Source organism: Eriocheir sinensis, unplaced genomic scaffold (assembly GCF_024679095.1).
Source record: "Eriocheir sinensis breed Jianghai 21 unplaced genomic scaffold, ASM2467909v1 Scaffold441, whole genome shotgun sequence".
Classification (NCBI taxonomy): Eukaryota; Metazoa; Arthropoda; class Malacostraca; order Decapoda; family Varunidae; genus Eriocheir; species Eriocheir sinensis.
Genome location: NW_026111767.1, coordinates 175,191 through 195,226, shown reverse-complemented (window position 1 = coordinate 195,226; position 20,036 = coordinate 175,191). Strand labels below are relative to the sequence as shown.

General features: G+C 42.4%; 1 protein-coding gene across 1 annotated transcript in view; it reads left to right on the top strand.

The window, feature by feature from the left end:
- LOC126992324 (ankyrin repeat and protein kinase domain-containing protein 1-like) overlaps nt 1-4,471 on the top strand; it is a 135,502-nt gene extending 131,031 nt beyond the window's left edge. The window contains exons 6-7 of the mRNA XM_050850997.1: nt 303-428; nt 4,460-4,471. Coding sequence (XP_050706954.1) covers nt 303-428; nt 4,460-4,471 — 138 coding nt within the window. The remainder of the gene's footprint in view (nt 1-302; nt 429-4,459) is intronic.
- The last annotated feature ends 15,565 nt before the right edge of the window (nt 4,472-20,036 follow it).

Genomic DNA, 20,036 nt, shown 5'->3' with positions numbered 1-20,036 from the left:
TCTCTCTCTCTCTCTCTCTCTCTCTCTCTCTCTCTCTCTCTCTCTCTCTCTCTCTCTCTCTCTCTCTCTCTCTCTCTCTCTCTCTCTCTCTCTCTCTCTCTCTCTCTCTCTCTCTCTCTCTCTCTCTCTCTCTCTCTCTCTCTCTCTCTCTCTCTCTCTCTCTCTCTCTCTCTCTCTCTCTCTCTCTCTCTCTCTCTCTCTCTCTCTCTCTCTCTCTCTCTCTCTCTCTCTCTCTCTCTCTCTCTCTCTCTCTCCCTGCCAGTCTCAATTGGTGGTAAAGTCAGTGTCGCCTATCGTTGCAGGTCACGTCCAGTGCCGGGGTGAACGCTGCAGCAGGTGACGACACGCTGCGGCCAGAGGACGTGAGGAAACTGCTTGGCTTCAGGGAATGGCTGATAGACAAATGGAACAAAAACTTCAACAGGAGGGTAGGAAATGTTAACAATCATATCAATCATATATGTCGATGATTTTTGGTTATTTTTCATTTTAATTATTATTATTATTATTATTATTATTATTATTATTATTATTATTATTATTATTATTATTATTATTATTATTATTATTATTATTATTATTATTATTATTATTATTATTATTATTATTATTATTATAGTTATTGTTATTGTTATTATTATCATTATTGTTATTATTGTAAGGACATCTTCGACAAGTTGAGTGCAGGAGGAGGGAGGAAGCACGGGTGTGTTTGAGATGAGTTCATTCCCGACTAGTTTCGCTTTCGCTTCTTGAGAGGAACTGAGGTGGCTTTTTTTTTAGAGAGAGAAGAGGAAGAATTAGAAGAGGTGGGTGAGGAAGGTAAAGAGAAGTAAAGAAGGGAGGGAGAAGAGAAGGCGGGAAGTCCAGCTATCTTTGGCTTTTTATGACACTTTTAGGCTTACAATCAGTTCATGAAGCTGAAGTTTGGTTGATACATTGTTTGGCACGTAGTCGACGTTATGTTCACAACAAGTTCTTACATGTTTGATTTCGGAGGAGTCACGATTGTGTTTACATTTGTGTTTTTGGGTGTAACGTGTAGTTGTGGTGTTTGCGTATAGCTCGCTAGCCGAGTGTGGATGCAGTGATTCTGAATTTGCTTCTTTGGGGTGGATCAGATTCAGTGGAATAGCGGTGCAGGCAGGGAGTTTATTACGGCAAGGCTGCTTGGGAAGGCTCTGTTGTACCTGAGTATGTTGTTCGCGTTGTCAATGAGGGTGTTGAAGTGGTGTATGTTGAGCAAGGAAAGTCTTTGCCATATTTTTGTGGCTGTGTTGTGTATACGCATGTTGAGAGGGAGAGTGTTTGTTGCTATGTGGATTTGCTCTGTGGTCATGGCGTATGGGTGATATTGGTTGGTGGCAAAACGTAAGGCTGTGTTCTGGACCCTCTGGAGCTTAGCGAGTTGAGTGTTACTGAATGTGTGTGTGGGTATGGGAGGGTAATCAAGGATGGCAGGATAAGTGTTTTTACAAGGTGGGTTTTTATGTTTGTGCATGGGCATCAGCTTAAATCTGTATAGTTTTGACGTACTGGCATACTTGACTCTATTCTGGACATGTTTATAGAAACCATTTGTGGAGATGTGGAGACCCAGGATTTTGCCCGTTTGTTGCGTGTGGTGTGTGTCATTTGCAGTAATCAGTTGTTCATTGGTATAGGGAGCCGAGCTTCATGACAGTGAATTTTTTGGTGTCGGTTTGTATTCGCCATATCAACTCACAGGAGTTAAGGGAGTCAAGTCAAGTGGATGTCCGTCGAAAGTTGAGCCATCTGACTGGATTCCTCCTGGACCGACGATTTGACATCGTCGGTCGGCGTATGAGATGAATGCCCTCTGAGTGGGGGAGGGGTATCGCTGGTGTAGAGTGAATAGCGTCGGGGAGAGCACACTGCCCTGAGGGACACCGCAGCTCAGGTCAAAGATGTCACCGAGTAAGTTTCAAAGTCTTATTCTCACCGACCTATCATCTAGAAAGTCGCATATGAGCTTTTCTGGAATGATAGGATGTCTGAGGTGTAAGATTTTGTACTTCATCCTTCATCTCACTTAAATATCTTCCCCGGCACTTCAAAGGGGATTATTGGCCTATAGTTAGCGGGGTAGTGAGGGTTTTTACCTGCTTTTGGTATCAGTTTCAACGTGGCCTCTTGAACTTGTTGGGAAGTAGCTTGCTGAAAGGGCGGCTTTGAGAGTCTTTGTTTAAGTATGAAATGGTTTCAAGGGGAATGTGTTTTAAGATGGTTTTATTTATACCACTTTGTCCTGGGCATGTCTTTTTCATGCCTTTGATTATGGAAAGGATGTGTTCGGATGTAGTCTCAAAAGTGAGGAACATGTTGTCAGAATTTAGGGCCGGTCTTACAGTCCTTTCGGGAGCGGTAAAACGAAAACGCGCACTAGGTTCGTTGGCTGGCGTACGAGAGCAAGGCGCCCGTCTTACACTCAGAGATTTACGCTCCCCAACGAGACCCGCACCGAACCTAAATCGTCGGCAGTGTTGGTATAAATGGTCGGCCGAGGTTGGCAAGCGTGAGTGTTAAAACGTAAACAAAGTCACGTGATTTATCTGCGCGTACCATGAACTGTGCAGCGGCCACATTTGTTTTTCTCGAGATAAATCATGTTTTCAGGATTACCTTGTCTCCAGGTAGAGTTGTGGGCATACCTCAAAGCTTGAGTCTGTGATAGGTAATAATAATAATAATGACAGGGCCAGTGTGACATTTCTGCTACCCGCAGTTTATCTTCCCAAAGTTTTTCTAGATACCCATTAGTTAGTCAGCCCAAAAGGGTGCACGAACAGCTGGGTGAGCTGCGTGTCGACTGATCAAGCTGAAATTCATACACGGACACACGGATGTGCTGCTGAACCTGCTAACCAATGCATCAGTGTTTCTTTAATAATGTACTGGCCATTTTTGACGTGCCACCCTCCCAGCTGCTCATTCTCCTTTTCAGTGTGATAAAAAAGGGGGAATACTGGATAAAACGCCCTAGGAAGACTATTTACAAAGTCTTTGGTAAATAGTTCAGTTCTGCCACTTCAAAATACTCTTCCAAGCTGTGGGCAAGGGGCAAAAATAAATGCTCTTTAACCATATTATGAAGGTTTACATTATAAGTATTGACTAACCTAAGCAGCCGTAACATAACCAAATCTAACCACTGCAGCCACCGCCCAGACTGTCCAGTGCACTGACAGTGCTGGCAGGGGTATGTTGGGTTTGCTTAGATTAGTTAGTTTTCTTTATTACTTTATACTCCTCCGTGGTCTAGTGGTCAGCGTGCCTGTCTTCTACTCCGCGGGCCCGGGTTTGAATCCCAGTCCGAGCAGTCGGCGTGCAGCTCACCCAGCTGTTCGTCCTCCCTCTCTGGCTGGTAGATAAATGGGTACCTGGGGAAACCTGGGGAAGGTAAACTGTGGTAACCTGGATGTCACACTGGCCCTGTGTCCCGCGGTAATGGGCTCCCTCCCACCACAGGCTCAGGGGCTAATGCTACGGAGATGAGCACCGAGGCCATGCGCTGCTACAGCGTATGCCCCCAACTTTACCTTACCTTTATTACATCATTTGAACTACTTGTTTGTATATTTTCTTCAAATTATAATGGTTTTGAGTATTATTAATCTGAAAATAGTAAGAAAAAAAGTAGTGGGAATTGTTTCTTCACTCATAGAAATGGATATTTGGGAAAACCTGGGGAAGGAAACTGATAACTCCTGTCACACTAGCCATGTCCCAGAGTAAGTAGTTCTTGCCAACAACCAGCTCTAGGGCCAATAAGATGGAGATGAGCAATGAGGCCACATGCAGCTATAGCATATGCCCCCAACTCTACCTTTATTTATTTAGCATGCGGCAGAGGTAAGGAATTTATCGTTATTTCATATTACTATTTCATTGATAATATAGTTCTAGTTAGCCTTAGTACGTGCGATGAAAAAGGATTACACAGTCTAATAATTTATCTTTCTATGTTAAAAATACAAGTAAACGTATTACCATGTAAAGCTTTTCTTACAGCAAAAGGTCTTTTATGATATCTGTTGCTTGACTTCTTTTTGTTGCTATGAATGGACACAGTCACCACAGGACAGACGCAGGGCTTTGTCCTTGAGCACAAATAGTGGATGATCCTGTCACCATTCTCCCTCCATTCCATCTGGCCTGTACGGTACTCTTTTCTTCTCTTCTGTAGCACACGTTCCATTGCTTTGGGCTGTTAAGCCTTAGTATTTGAAGATTTTCACCTTTGCCAACTGCACTCACTGAAACCTCACTGTACCATTATTTACATCTCCAGAGGCTCACTCACATGTATTCAGTCTTGCTCCTGGTGATTTTCATCCCTCTTCTACAGTGCATACCTCTACCTCTCTATGTCATTTTCAGTTTCTTCCCTGCCTTCACTACATACCACTGTGTCATCCACAAATACCATGGTCCACAGACTGCTGCCTGACCTCATCCGTCAGCCTGTACATTACTACTGAGAATGAGCGGACTGATCCTAGGTGTAGTCTAACTCCATAAATCCTGCCATACCAGCAACATCATAAACTTTTTCGGACACAAGGTGCGCTTCCTCTGATAGAGAAATTATATGTAGAAAGGGTATCAGGTATATCAGTTGACATCTCCAATAGCCCTGCTACCTGATGACGACAATATATATATATATATATATATATATATATATATATATATATATATATATATATATATATATATATATATATATATATATATATATATATATATATATATATATATATATATATATATATATATATATATATATATATATATATATATATATATATATATATATATATATATATATATATATATATATATATATATATATATAGATATGCAGTCAGCTATGGTAAAGAGGACATTGCTTGTGACCAGGTATTTCACTGTGACGAGAATCTTAAGATTCAGAAGAATTTCACATCCTGTGGGAGATACTTATGTATATGTATATAAAGTATTAACATAAAAAAATGCTGTCATGTTGAAATTAGGATAAAAATAAATAAATGTTGGGTGTGCAGAAAACAAGAGAACTGAGAAAGAGACAAGCTGGACTGAGGGACAGAGTGATGAATGGAAGAACAAATTTTAATGCTATTGCAGTTATACCGTTTGCCCCCAACTTTAACTTTTTAAAACTGATAGGAAGGGGGCCAAGCCGAACCTAACCTGCACAATCCTACATGACTTACCAGAAGATTTTGCCCTGACCTGAGTGGTCTATTTCACGGGCACTGACTTCATGTTTTTGGTAAACTATGATGCTTTATCCTATGGAAATAATTATCGCACCAGAAAACAACGACGAGAACAAGGGAGCGAAATATTTACAGAATAACAACACAGCTATTTCAAGAAAATACATGTATTAAAAAAATCTCCTTAACTGCCATTCTCATAAATTACTCAAAAATGAATACTGTAGTCAGTATTTTAAATAAGTGAGAAAAATCATCTTACTGCTGTGAATACATGCTGTGAAGTAGCTGTCAGGGCAAATGACACTATCTTAAAGCTGCAGCTCAACATTAGGATAATAACCCATCACTGCTCAGGATAATATTAAGCTATTGCTGCTACAATAAACTATGGTGACTTAATAGACTGAAAATTATATATGATTCCACAGAACTAAGCAAACCTAATAATTAGTAACCTAATACTCTTTAACTAATAATCTATTAGAGCTAAAATAGTTACGGTACCTTTCATTGTAACACAGTAGCTTATCACCGCTTATCTAGTTATTCATAACACAAACAGTCGTACTGATAAGAACATAAAAATATATCAGAAGTATCAGAACGGTTCGTATTAGCTTAGGCTGGGCTGTAGCCCGCGAACCAAACCCAGTGTTAGTGCCTGATTTTAGAAGAGCAAATTACGACGGGCCTCGAAGACATCTTGAAGGGGTAAACTGGGATAATTTAGGGATTCATGAGGGCCACAACTGTGGGCTGGAGAGACAATAGATCCAGGTAGAAATGTCTTACAATAATTTAGTTAGAGTAACAGTAGAGGGGCAAGGACAGCATATACCAGAGCGAACACTTAGAAAAGAAAACAATAACCCTAAGTGGATGACTCGTGGACTAAAACACGAGATAGGATTAAAGAAGGGAATTTAATCAGAAAATAAAGAATGGTGAAACACATATCAGGGGCCGGTACGTCGAACTATCTAGATTAGTTAAGAAAAACACCAGGATAGCAAAAAGGAACTATGAGATCAAAGTCGCAAATGAGGCGAAAAGTAATCCTAAGGGCTTCTTTCAGATGTATAGAACAAAAACACGGGAGAAAATTGGACCGCTGAAAGCAAACACAGGGGAGCTAGTAGAAAATTACGAAATATGAGCACATTGTCCCACGACTACTTCCTTTCAGTATTCACACAAGAGGATCGAACGACTATTCCGGAAAGGGTTCAGGTGTACGAGGGCGGGGATGGCGATAAATTGAGAGATATAATCATTACCAGGCAAGTAGTTCAGGATGAGATAGATAAGCTTAAGAAGAAGAAGCTGCCAGGTCCTGGCGGGATATTTCCGAGGGTATTAAAGGAATTTAGTGATGTGCTCAGTGACCCACTAACCGTCATCTTCAAGATGTCAGTAATTACTGGTTATGTGCCCAGCCTATGGAAAGTAGCTAATGTGACGCCGATTTTCAAAAAGGGGGACAGGTCACCTGCTTCAAACTATCGCCCAACTTGCTTAACATCGGTTATAGGCAATATGCTGGAGTCCATAAGAGCCAGTAACATTCGGAAGCAAACAGAGAAAGCTTAATTCACGACTCGCAGCATGGGTTCACGAAATGTAGGTCATGCCTCACCAATCTCTTGTTCTTCTACAGTAAAGTATTTGAGGCGGTAGACAGTGATGAAAATTATGATGTAATCTATATTGATTTTAGTTAAGCCTTTGACAAAGTTCCTCACCAACGACTGTTGCTTAAATTACAGGCTCACGGAGTAGAGGGTAAAGTTTTGAACTGGGTCACGGCGTGGCTTAGCAATAGGAAGCAAAGAGTGCAAATCAACGGTAGAAGATCTGACTGGGGATGTGTTACGAGTAGGGTTCCACAAAGTTCGGTATTACGTCTACTTTTCTTTATTATTTATATCAATGACTTAGATACAGGAATTAGTAGTGATGTCAGTAAGTTTGCAGATGATACCAAGATCGGTAGAGTAATTGAGTCGGATGAGGACGCTAGTATTCTCCAGGATGAACTCAACAGACTGTATGACTGGGCGGATAAATGGCATATGGGGTTCAATGTAGGGAAGTGCAGTATTCTGAGTGTTGATAAGAACAACCCCTCACATAACTATTGCTTAAATGACACTCTCACAAGCAGGTCTGGGTGCGAGAGAGACTTAGGGGTTTTAGTGAGCTCTGATCTCCGTCCAAGGGCACAATGCTTTTAAACTAGAAATCGAGCAAATAGGGTAATAGGATTTGTTTCAAGGAGCGTAAGCAACAGAAGCGCCGAGGTCTTCCTCAAACTATATTTAGCATTAGTTAAACCTCATCTTGACTGCGCGGTTCAACTCTGGTCACCTTACTATAGAATGGATATCAAAATGTTAGAATCGGTGCAGAGGAGGATGACTAAGATGATTCAGGGGTTGAGAAACTTACCGTACGAGGAAAGACTCAAATACTTAAACTTGCATTCTCTAGAAAGGTGAAGGGTGCGTGGAGACATGATCGAGGTTTATAAATGTATGAAGGGCTTTAATAAGGGAGCTATTCATAAGGTTTTGTTGGCAAGAGAACCGGGTAGGACATGAAGTAATGGATTTAAACTGGATAAACTCAGATTCAACAGGAACATAGGCAAAAAATTGGTTTACTAACAGGGTGGTGGATGAGTGGATTAGGCTTAGCAGTCACGTGGTGAGTGCCAATACAATTCTTACATGCAAAAATAGATTAGATAAATTCATGGACAGCGATGCTCGGTGGGGATAAATAAACGGGAGCTTAGGGTCAAAGGAGCTGCCTCGTACAGGCCTACCGGGCTCCTGCAGACTCCTGTGTTCTTATGTTGTTATGTCTTCATGTAACACACGTGATGGGTGTAATTCTATAGTTCTGTGTTTTTTCTCCCCCCCTGCCTGGGACCAGCTATTATGAATAGTTCAATTATAACTTGGATGCTTTTTGGGTGGCTGTCTTAAATATTCCTAATATTTCATACTATAATTTATATTTACTGAGTGCTACTAAACCCACAGGTATATGCAATGGTTTGTTCAGCCTGTCGGCATACCCACATGAGCCACGAAGACAACTACACACAACTTTTTTCAAAAAGAAATGTTGATAGATAATAAAACACCAAATATACTTGCCGAAAATATCCATTGCGTTGGCTGAGACGACAGACTCTGTTGTGCTGGCGGTGTACGATACGCTGCCCAATAACACGTTTGTTCAACAAACAAAAAGGTGTTTTAAATAATTATTTGCCTTATATATGCTTTCTGCATGCTAGGTATGTCATATCATTGCAGATTTACTCATTTACTTTGAATTTATAGGATACAAATCTCGTTTTCGTCACCTCAACCGCTCCCCAAAATCTCCTTACCAAAACGCCGATTTTTCTTTAGCGAGCGACCGAAAAGCAGCCGTCGAGAGCGACTGTAAGACCCGATCGCGCGCGGAAGGCTTTCGTTCGCTGGCCAGCGAACGAAAACGGGTGGCTGTAAGACCGGCCCTGCTGGGGTCTGCATTGACGTGAGGGGAAAGTCTATGGAGGTTATTGGCGAGAAAGTCGCGTACTTCAGTCTCTGTCTCTTCGCCGTCCCAGTCTTCGTCCGCGTCACTGAAAACGTCTTCGCAGTGATTTCTGTGTAGCGTCTCCTTCTCGTTGTTGTCGTACACTTTGTCGCGTGTGGGGGAGAAGAGGTTGTGGGGTTCGTCGTGTCGGTTCCCATGAGTTGTTTTGTCTTACGCCAGAAGGTGGCTGGGTCATGGTATAGTGAGGCTGTCTCCGCAATGACCTCGCCCCAGTGGGCGCGGCTGTCGCTCTGCAGGTGTTGTTGTAGCGTGAGTTGGAGCTGTTTGTGGCGTCTATAGAGAGGATAGGTGCAGCCGTTGGTGTTGGCCTCATGCTGTATGGCTTTGTGTTGTGCTATTAGGGTGCGTGTCGTGTGACTCAAGTGAGAGTGTGTTAGAGTTTTGTGGCGTGTTGTTGGAATGTTGTTTTTGACTTCGGTCACAACTGTGATGTACCATTCTTGGAGATACGTGTCGATGTAGTCAATCGAAGCTGCGGGCTGACGGGAGAGTCCTTGAGTTTTTCAGCGATTTCTGTGTGAAATTGATCCCAGTTGGCCTGGTTGAAGTTGGGTCTGGGGCGTGTTGGGATTTGGATGGGAGTGGTAGAGATGGTAAGGATGACAGGGATGTGGTCGCTCATGGTGATGGGGCCTTGAGTAATGCTGATATTGTGATAAGTGTTGTTGTTTGTGAGGAGATATCCGGTGTTGTTTCTGTGTTGTGAGCTATGTATGTGGGGAGGTGTGGGCCTATGTGTGAATGGTTCGTTGATTAATCAGGTGTTGTATATGTCTTCCTTTGATGTTGGTATGCGTGTAGCCTAGTTTCGGGTGGTTGGCGTTGGGATCGGCTACCATGTACACAGGGATCTGTCTCCTAAAGATACGTGTGAAATCTTGAATTGGAATGAAGTTCCTGGAGGGGGGCTGGTAGAAGGTGGACCTTGCCCGTGAGAGTGGTGATCTCCACAGCGAGAGCGTTCGAAATGAAGTCATCTAGATGGTGATCGCAGTGCCGTCTGTGTGAGAGTTTGAATAGTTTTTCCTGTGTACGGAGAAGCCGTGAATCTTTAGAATTTAGATTGTCGCCATCGGGAACGCCGTGGCCAATTAGAAGGATGATATGGGGATCCAGGTCCCTATAGACATTGATCAGGTCGAATTTGTGTCTGTTCCAATTGAGGACGTTATGCTGTATGACTCTTATCTGTTCCATTTTTATCTGTTGTTACGGGTGTTGTGTGCTTTGGTTATTTTGTGGGGAACAGGGTCAGTGCGGCGGGAGGAGGGAGGGGGAGAGGGAGGGGGAGAGGGAGAGGAATGAACTACATGCTCTGAGTGAGAGGGGGTTAGAGAGGTGAATGTGGCATCGTGTCCGCGGTGCTCAATGTTGGATACTTGGGGTTCAGGGGAGACAAGGTGAGTGGAGGAGGGGGAGGGGCTGGTGGACTGAGATGTGGGTGTAGCGTCACTGGCTGGGGAGGCAGGAGCAGAGGGAGTAGAGGCCAGGGTGGTTGCTTGCTCTGCGTCGGAAACCGAGGCTTCATCTCGCAACACTTGCTCTTCTCTGGCTGAGGCTGCGCTCACAGGGGAGAGGGGCTGAGGCGTGGTAGTGATGGAGGTAGAGGCAGGTGCTGGCAGAAGAATGGATGGGAGGAGTTGGGAGGAGTCAGGAACCTCCGGGATCTTTATGGCAGGGAGCTTATTGGCAGTGAGGACCTTGTTGAGTTCAGTCTCGAAGCTCCCTGGGTTAATGCTGTTTTGGAAGTGTGCATGGGCCATGGACGTGAAGATCGATGTTATGGTATCAACTTGAATGGCAGGGAGGGAGGGAGTCGGCACCGGAGAGGCTGATGTGGTGGCCCCGCTGTAGGTTTGGGGCTGCCTTGTCTTCTTGGCCTCTTTCGCCGTTACCACCGCCCTGCGTCGTTCAAGGCATTTGTAGGCGAAGGTGCGTTGTCCCTCCCAACAGTTTACACATTTCGCTTGGGCAGAGCAGGTCGTGAAGCGGTGTCCTTCCACTCTACATTCGTAGCATATAGCGAGGGTTTTGGGTTGAGGGCAGTCCTTTGTGAGGTGTTGTTCAATCTTATAACAGCGCATGCAGGTTGTGATGGGGATGAACTCCTCCCTTTGGATTTGGTGGTGAGGGATGCGGAGGCTAAACATCTTGAGGCCCTGTTCAGTTGATTTGATGGCAAGGGCAGTCTGCTTGATTTGCCTAAAATTTTGCACAGCATTTCCCTGTCGTAGTTTTTTTTTCTTCTTATATACATAAATAGACATACCTACCTATATATATATATATATATATATATATATATATATATATATATATATATATATATATATATATATATATATATATATATATATATATATATATATATATATATATATATATATATATATATATATATATATATATATATATATATGAGACGGGTAGCTACTTGCAAACATAGTCAGCCTGTAACGGTGTACCGGGGGCGTTTAAAGGCGTTGATTAAGACTTCAGCTTCCTTAAGGCGAGTATATTCTTAGCCTATATGTACAGGAGCGTCTGAGCGAGAGTGACTGCCGTTGTGTGTCAGTCGGATTCTCGTGAAGGAGTCACGAGTTACAGATTGGAAAATAATAAAGTTACAATTGGTCACGTATGTCAAGGTGACCTCCACGCTTGATGAAATGCTTTGTATACAAACTGAGACGGTAAACACTGACGGACGACATTCCTATAAGGTGGCGTGATCTATCTGTCGTGGGTTTTTTCCACTGACAATTGTATGCCTAATTCGTGGTGATATTAAATAATAATAATAATAATAATAATAATAATAATAATAATAATAATAATAATAATAATAATAATAATAATAATAATAATAATAATAATAATAATAGTAATAATAATAATAATAATAATAATAATAATAATAATAATAATAATAATAATAATAATAATAATAATAATAATAATAATTATGATAATGATAATGATAATAATAATAATAATAATAATAATAATAATAGTAATACTAATAATAATAATAATAATAATAATAATAATAATAATAATAATAATAATAATAATAATAATAATAATAATAATAATAATAATAATAATAATAATAATAATAATAATAATAATAATACATTGATATCCTTCTATAACACTGCTCGGTCACCAACCAGTGATCGCGATCTCGCGATTTACAAAAATCTAACTGGCAGTCTAGCTATCATTATTATACATAGTAGAATCATGTTAAGCAGAATGCTTATGATACAATTACATTAAAACACTGGCTATGTAAGAACATATGTGTAGTCATAATATAAATGGTGAGAGGTAAAACACAACGTGTGTGACATGAATCATAAGAAATCTCGCAGAAGATAAATATAAGGACACATGTATAAGTATCTATCAGCTGGCACGATTATTTGCATCCTGTCGCTTCGTCTGAGCAACCAAATAATCGTGCAGGACAGAGTTCCTCCTAATAAGGTAGCACACGACAACGAGACTGACGAACATCAGAAACATTGGCACAAAAATGCGAGGGTACAAGTAAGTGAGGTGCAAGTATTCAGACAGCGTTTCCTCCAGGGTTTTTGCAGACTCTGTTTCGTTTGCAAAAGACAATGAATGAAGGGAGTTAGTCACATAAGAGATGCTGGAGAAGTGAATGTTATCGAGAGACCGCAGAGGAAACACTCGATGGGAAATATTGGCCGTGAAAACCAGACGGATCCGGGACGGGTACGTTGTTATGTTAGTGAAGCGGATATAGCATGCTTCCGCTATGACATAGTGACCAGTAACCCGTTGATAAGTGGTACCCTCCGGGCAGATGATTGATACATACATGTAGAACGACTGAGGAAAATAAAAATAATGTAGACCCTGAAAGTTCTTATGGAAAACAGGTGTTGGTGGTAGCTGCTTTTAAGGGCACAGGGAAAGAGCGTCAGACGCGTTCACCCGGGTAAGGGCGATCTCGCATACCCCTCCTCGAACTCGTAGGAAGGCAAAAAAGAGACGCAGAGCAATAGAATCGCCTGAAGACCGTCTCCTTGCAATATTGCAAGAGGGAGTAGCTAGCCGTCGAATACAGAGCGAAATCCTTCGCGATTAAGACAAGAGACGGGGTCGTGTCCAGGGCTAACACACTGTCCTTAGCGGAAAAGGGAAACGGGACAATTTCGTGTGCCTCAAACACGTCCGCTGTCTGAAACGGAACATGAATGATTATGGCATCGGGGGTGAGGCTGGACTCAATCAAGGGGTAAAAATATTGAATCATGTCTGTATTAAATAAAGGCTTGATACTATAATTTTGATACCCGATATGGATAGTCGTTTTCAAATCGTGTAGAGGGAACAAGGCAGGTGTGACTCTACAGTGAGCTGCATCAACCATGTTGCTAATGACCTGCTGATTTGCCGTTGCGACAGAGTTAATGACGTTTTCCAATACATGCAAGGCCTGATTTAGGAGGATGAACTGATTCACCTGGTCGATCTGCTTGACAACTATGTTGATAACCTCTACCATCTTATTAGTTTGCTCTAGCAGTTCCTCAATGTGAGTCTGCAATCGCGCAAGTTTCCTACAATTGGCGTTGATCACCCTGCGATTTCTGGCAGCAAAGAAAAGTACATGAGCGTAGTGGTCCCACAAATCGCGCACGTCCTCGTCGGTTGCCGTACCGAAGAGGAACTTTGAGGCGGACACAACTGAGTGAAAACTATAATCCATGTTTACCTCATCAACTTTTCCCCATAAGAACAGAATCCTATCCTCCAGTAGCTGAAAAGATTCAGAGAGTTGGTACTAGAAGGTGCCTTTGATTCCCTAGTCTTGGTGGCCCGTATGGCGTCTGCCATGCCGAGTAGTTTTTCTGAGACTATCCTGACTGTGTCTGTGGTGCTTGTCAAGGAAGTATATGGATATTTTACGAGGAGCACATCTTCTATGAGGAAGACCTCTCCTATGTGTGCATGCTGTGAGGGCGCCAGGCTTCAGGTGGATGGGTGTCGCTGCGAGTAGGGAGCCGAGGTACAACAATATGATCAGAAAACGCAACATCATGATCTGAAAGTGGTGGGAATGAAGTATTTAAACCCGCGGTCTCAAGCTATAACTATGGGTGGGGGTATGATCTTGTTGAGTATTTGACTCTGAGGGGGAATTACCAATATCAAGGTCCAAAGGTGAGGGAATTACTTTCAGATGATCACTGTGAACTTCTAGACTGACTCCACTATTTGACTCAAGAACCTCGAACCGATTTCCCCTAACATTCCGAACAACTCGGGAAGGACCCACAAATTTAGCCCCCAGTTTCGAACTCCTCTCCGCTTGCTTAATCATGGCTGTGTCACCCTCTTTTAACTCCACCGGGACGGCCTGTTTGTGTTGTTTTGACATCATTTCAACCTTCGTAGCTTTTAACGTACTCCTAACCTCTGAGTGTATCTTGGAAAACATATGCATCTGCTGTTGTGCGTACCTATCAATGTTGTAGAAAGGTTGTTGTGGTTTTGTTAGGAAGTCGTACGGAAGACGTTTCTCCACCCCATATAAGATGTAGTAGGGAGACTTCCCCGTAGAGTCGTTTACCGACGTATTTATGGAAGCGGCTATGTGCGATAGCCAATCCTCCCAGTTATCGTGGAGATCGTTCACGATAAGCCTGAGGACCTGTAAGATTTCCCTATTAGCCCTCTCCGCCAACCCATTAGCAGCTGGGTTGTAAACTGTAATGAAGGATTGCGTGATGTTAAACTGAGCGCATATTCCGCTCAATACGGCGTTCCTAAACTCGGTGCCATTGTCACTCAAAAGAATTCGAGGAGACGAATGTGGACACAACACGTGAGTCACGAGGGCATGGGCCACGCGTGTGGCTGTCTTGTCCTTGAGAGGCGCTAGGACGAGAAACCTAGAGAACTGGTCGACGCACACCAATAAGTAGCGCGAACCATGATGGCTCTGGGGGAGCTGTAATAAGTCTATATTAACAACATCCCATGGCGCCTCTGGTACTGGGTATTGCAACATCGGTGCTGGCCCTTTTACGGATCCCTTGTGTTTTGCACAAACGACGCAATGTGCGACATGTGTTTCTACATCAACCCGTAATGTGGGCCAGTAGTATTTTTATCTGGTGACAAATAGTGTCTTGTCCCTTCCTGGGTGACCCGCAGTGGGTGTGACACACCCATTGCGGGTCACCCAGGAAGTGGAGTTATCTGTGTGCATAAGAGCGGCTCCTAGTCCACTGGCCGAAGCGTCGGTACAAAGCTGAAAGGGGTCCTCGAAATCCGGAAAGACAAGGACCGGAGCCTGTGTAAGCGCTTTCTTTAGATCCTCAAAGCTCGTTTGTTGAGCTGGGAGCCACTGAAATGGTACGTCTTTCTTTAATATATGGGTTAGGGGACTCGCGCGTGCTGCGAAGTCCTTTATGAATGGTCTGTAATAACCTGCGACTCCCAAGAAAGACCGTACCTTGTCTGTAGACGTTGGTTGAGGAAGCTCGGCAATAGCCTTTATTTTGTCGTCCACTGTGTGGATGCCGAATTCGTCCACGACATGCCCCAAGAACTTGATCCGAGGTTTTAAGAATTCACATTTGGTGAGTTTGAGCTTTGATCCGACTTCCTGAAGTCTGTGTAGGACTGCTTTTAGTGTTTCCATGTGTGCATGCACGTCTTTACCTGCTATGATGATGTCGTCTAAATACACATAGATAGAGTTGCCCAGCAAGTCCCCAAAAACGCTGTTCATCGTCCTTTGGAAGGTCAAGGGAGCTTCTTTGAGCCCGAACGGCATCCTCTTCCACTCATAGTGGCCATGAGGCGTGCTGAAAGCCGTTATTTACCGGGACTCGGGGGCCATGGGAAGTTGCCAGTAGCCACTGACCAGATCAAGACTCGTAAAGACTTTATTTCCTCTACCGAGACACATCAGAAGATCTCTAAGAACGGGAAGCGGAAAATGATCATCCACGGTCGCGGTGTTCACACGCCGGAAATCAATCATAGGGCGGTAAGAACCGTCTTTCTTTGGAACCAGAAACAAGGGTGAATTCCACGGGGAGTTCGATTCTCTGATGACACTTTGTTCTAACATATCAGATATAAGTTGCTGCACGACTTCCCTCTGACTGTGGGGGAGCTTGTATGCATTGATATATACAGGATTGGTATTGGGTTTTAACTTAATGTGGTGTTCAGCACACTGTGTAACTCCAAGCGGCTCGCCTGGTAGAGCAAGCGCCCCCCTATAAGGATCCAGTAGCTGGACTAAGGTTGGCTTAATTTCGGAATAGTGTGCAACTTTCAGGAATGCCTCTAACTTAGCTGTGTCTTGTTTGTGAGATTCCTGACACGCCGAGGTTATGCCCGAGACTTGGGCTGAAGGGTATTCAGCTGGTTCCGGGGCTACATTTTTCCCATACACTAGACACTGGCATAATCGAACACCGTGTTTTGTAACGGTGTACCGGGGGGCGTTAAAAGGCGTTGATTAAGACTTCAGCTTCCTTAAACGGGTATAGTTTAGACTCCACAGCAATAGGCAGATCAGAGTGTGAAAGAGATTTTGGAGTGAAAATGAACTCTGACCTAAAACTAAGTATGCAATGCATTAGTGCGAGGAATAGGGCTAACAGGGTATTAGGCTTTATTAACAGGACGGTAACCAACAAAGTGCAGAGGTCATCCTCAGACTCTATTTAGCGTTAGTTAGGCCACACTTAGATTATGCTGTCCAGTTTTGGTGCCCACACTACAGAATGGACATCAACTTGCTAGAATCAGTTCAGAGGAGGATGACCAAGATGATTCAGGGACTGAGGAGCCTCCCATATCAAGATAGGCTGAAACATCTCAATTTATATTCACTTGACAAACGAAGAGTGTGGGGAGATCTGATAGAATTATTGAAATGGGTCAAGGGTTACAACAAAGGCGATATAAGTAAAGTACTGAGAATTAGCCAGCAGAATAGGACACGCAGTAATGGATTTAAATTAGAAAAGTATAGATTTAGGAGGCAAACAGGCAAGCATTGGTTTAGTAATAGGGTGGTGGGGGAATGGAATAGACTCGGCAATCACATAGTGAGTGCGGAGACGATAGCTTGTTTTAAGAATAGACTGGATAGCTACATGACCGAGGATGACAGGTGGTAGTGGGGGGGGGGGGGGGATAAGGAGCTGCCTGATGTAGGCCATCAGGCCTCTTGCTGTCTCCCCATGCTCTTATGTTCTTCTTATGTTCTTATGTTCAAACGCCTGGTCCATGTACCCTCTGCCGCTCCTAACCCCACACTGCTCCTCGCCAACCATACAATCTGCCCCCCATCGGTCCCTATCAATCAATACAATACAGTCAATCAATACAATAATATAAAAAAAAACTTAAATCACTGCTCTTATATAGAGTCAAGAGAAGTGGTCAAAAGAGAGGTCAATTTCGGTTGGCGAGGTGTCCTGGTACTCTCCTCTTGAAAGAGTTCAAGTCATAGGCAGGAGGAAATACAGATGAAGGAAGATTGTTCTAGAGTTTACCAGCGTGAGGGATGAAAGAGTGAAGATGCTGGTTAACTCCTGCATAAGGGATTTGGACAGTATTGGAATGAGCTTGAGTCATGTGGTGTGGGGCCGCGGGGGTACAACACGGCGGTGGAATTAAGAGGTAGAAGACTTGATGAGAGGAAGAGCCTCTTGACTCTACTCTGCACAAAAGAGGTGTAGTCTATGTGTGTAGCCCCCGACACGTGAGATGCATACTCCAAACGAGGACGGACAAGGCCCCTGTATATGGATAGGAACTGTGCAGGGGAAAAGAACTGGCGGGTGGAGAGGTGTCTTGATACACTCTTCTTGAAAGAGGTCAAGTCATAGGCAGGAGGAAATACAGACGAAGGAAGAATGTTCCAGAGTTTACCTCTGAAGGGGATGAAAGAATGGAGATGCTGGTTAACTCTTGCATAAGGGATTTGGACAGTACAGGAATGAGCTAGAGTAGAAAGTCGAGTGCAGAGTGGCCGCGAGAGAGGGATAGCCATGCAGCTAGGAGGTTCAGAATAGCAGTCAGCATGAAAATATCGATAGAAGATAGAAAGAGATGCAACATAGCGGCGGAATTTAAGATGTAGAAAGCTGTCAGTATGAGGAGGAAAGTTGATGAGACGAAGCGCCGTATACTCCACTCTGTCCGGAAGAGTTGTGTGAGTGGGGCCCCCTTCTCAGCAACATATTATTATAATTATTCTTATTGTTCTATACGTTAGTTAATAATATATTAGGTACCAATTTTGTGCCAATGTAAACATTAAATAAAATAATATAATTCCATGTCTGTCGGGAAGCTTCGGCTTGACAGGCTGTGCCATTGCCATGTTTTATGTTATGTTTATATATAACAATATTCTTATATTTTAAAGGCAATAAATATTTACTTACTTACTTACTTACTTACTTACTTACACACACACAAACGCACGTGAGATCCATACTCCATACGAAGGCGGACAGGTCCCCTATATGTGGAAGCATCTGTGCGGGGGAGAAGAACTGGTGCAGACGATACAGAACGCCCAACCTCATGGAAGCTTATTTAGCGAGAGAAGAGATATGAAGTTTCCAGTTGTGATTTTGAGCTAAGGATACGCCGAGGATATTTAGTGTTGAAGAAGGTGACAGCTGAGTGTTGTCGAAGAATAGGGAATAGGTGTTTGGAAGATTGTGTCGAGTTGATAGGTGGAGAAATTGGGTTTTTCAGGCATTAAAGGACACAAGGTTCCTTTTACCCCAATCGGAAATGATAGCAAGGTCTAGTGTTAAGCGTTCTGCCGCCTCCAGCCTGGAGTCATTCTATACTTTGTTTCATGTTATCTGTCCACTCACAGCGTCATTCTCCATGGGTGTGGCACCTGCGCATTGTAGCTCATGATTGGGTGAAAATTGTCATGTCCGATATCGTTGGCCACGTGCGATTAATGGTCAAACTTTCGTCAGTAATATATATGAATGTTTTTATGTACAAGGAAACCATGACACGTCCTTATGTACATCCCAAACACGCCGATCTGAATGGATAACACACCATACAGGCACACGAAAGACAAGCTTGTGTTAGACAGCGAAGGCAGATCATACGCGAGCTAACAACAGGCTTAAAATAATAACCTTTATTTCATTCAAGATGCAGAAAAATACACCAGGTTCTTTAAGTGTAAGAAAAATGTTCTTTAATAATTCCTTGCATGTAAATCACGTGGCTAATACTTGACGCAGCAAGAAACATTACTGATGTGAGGCTTGGCTATTTCCATCGTGTGCTGTACGGCATAGTAGCGAGGCACATCGGCATGTTTGGGATTTATATGCCAAGGTGTGATGTTTTTTGTATACGTAAACATTCAAACATATCCTTGCAAATAAGGAATGAATATTTATCGCCACAGTTTCTTTTCCCTCCATCACGAGGCAGCAATGCGCGTGTGCCACGCCCACACTCGCGAGTGGACGGATGGACCGAACCCGACTACAGCAGAAGTGGCAGCAGCAGTGCCACTGGCACTGACATTGTCACTGTTATCCCCGCCACTATTGATGCTGTTACTGCCGCTGATAAAAGGCTCATTACCTTTGGGATTGTTAATGACCATTACTACTATTATTAGATCATTATTATTATTATTATAATTATTATTATTATTATTATTATTATTATTATTATTATTATTATTATTATTATTATTATTATTATTATTATTATTATTATTATTATTATTATTATTATTATTATTATTATTATTATTATTATTATTATTATTATTATTATTATTATGTAATAATAATAATAATAATAATATTAACATTATTATTATTATTAGTGTTTATATTATCATTAGTACTGTTTTTGTTGTCATAGTTTTCATCGATATGTCATTATTATTATTATTATCATTTTTATTATTATTATTATTATTATTATTATTATTATTATTATTATTATTATTATTATTATTATTATTATTATTATTATTATTATTATTATTATTGTAAGGACATCTTCGACAAGTTGAGTGCAGGAGGAGGGAGGAAGCACGGGTGTGTTTGAGATGAGTTCATTTCCGACTAGTTTCGCTTTCGCTTCTTGAGAGGAACC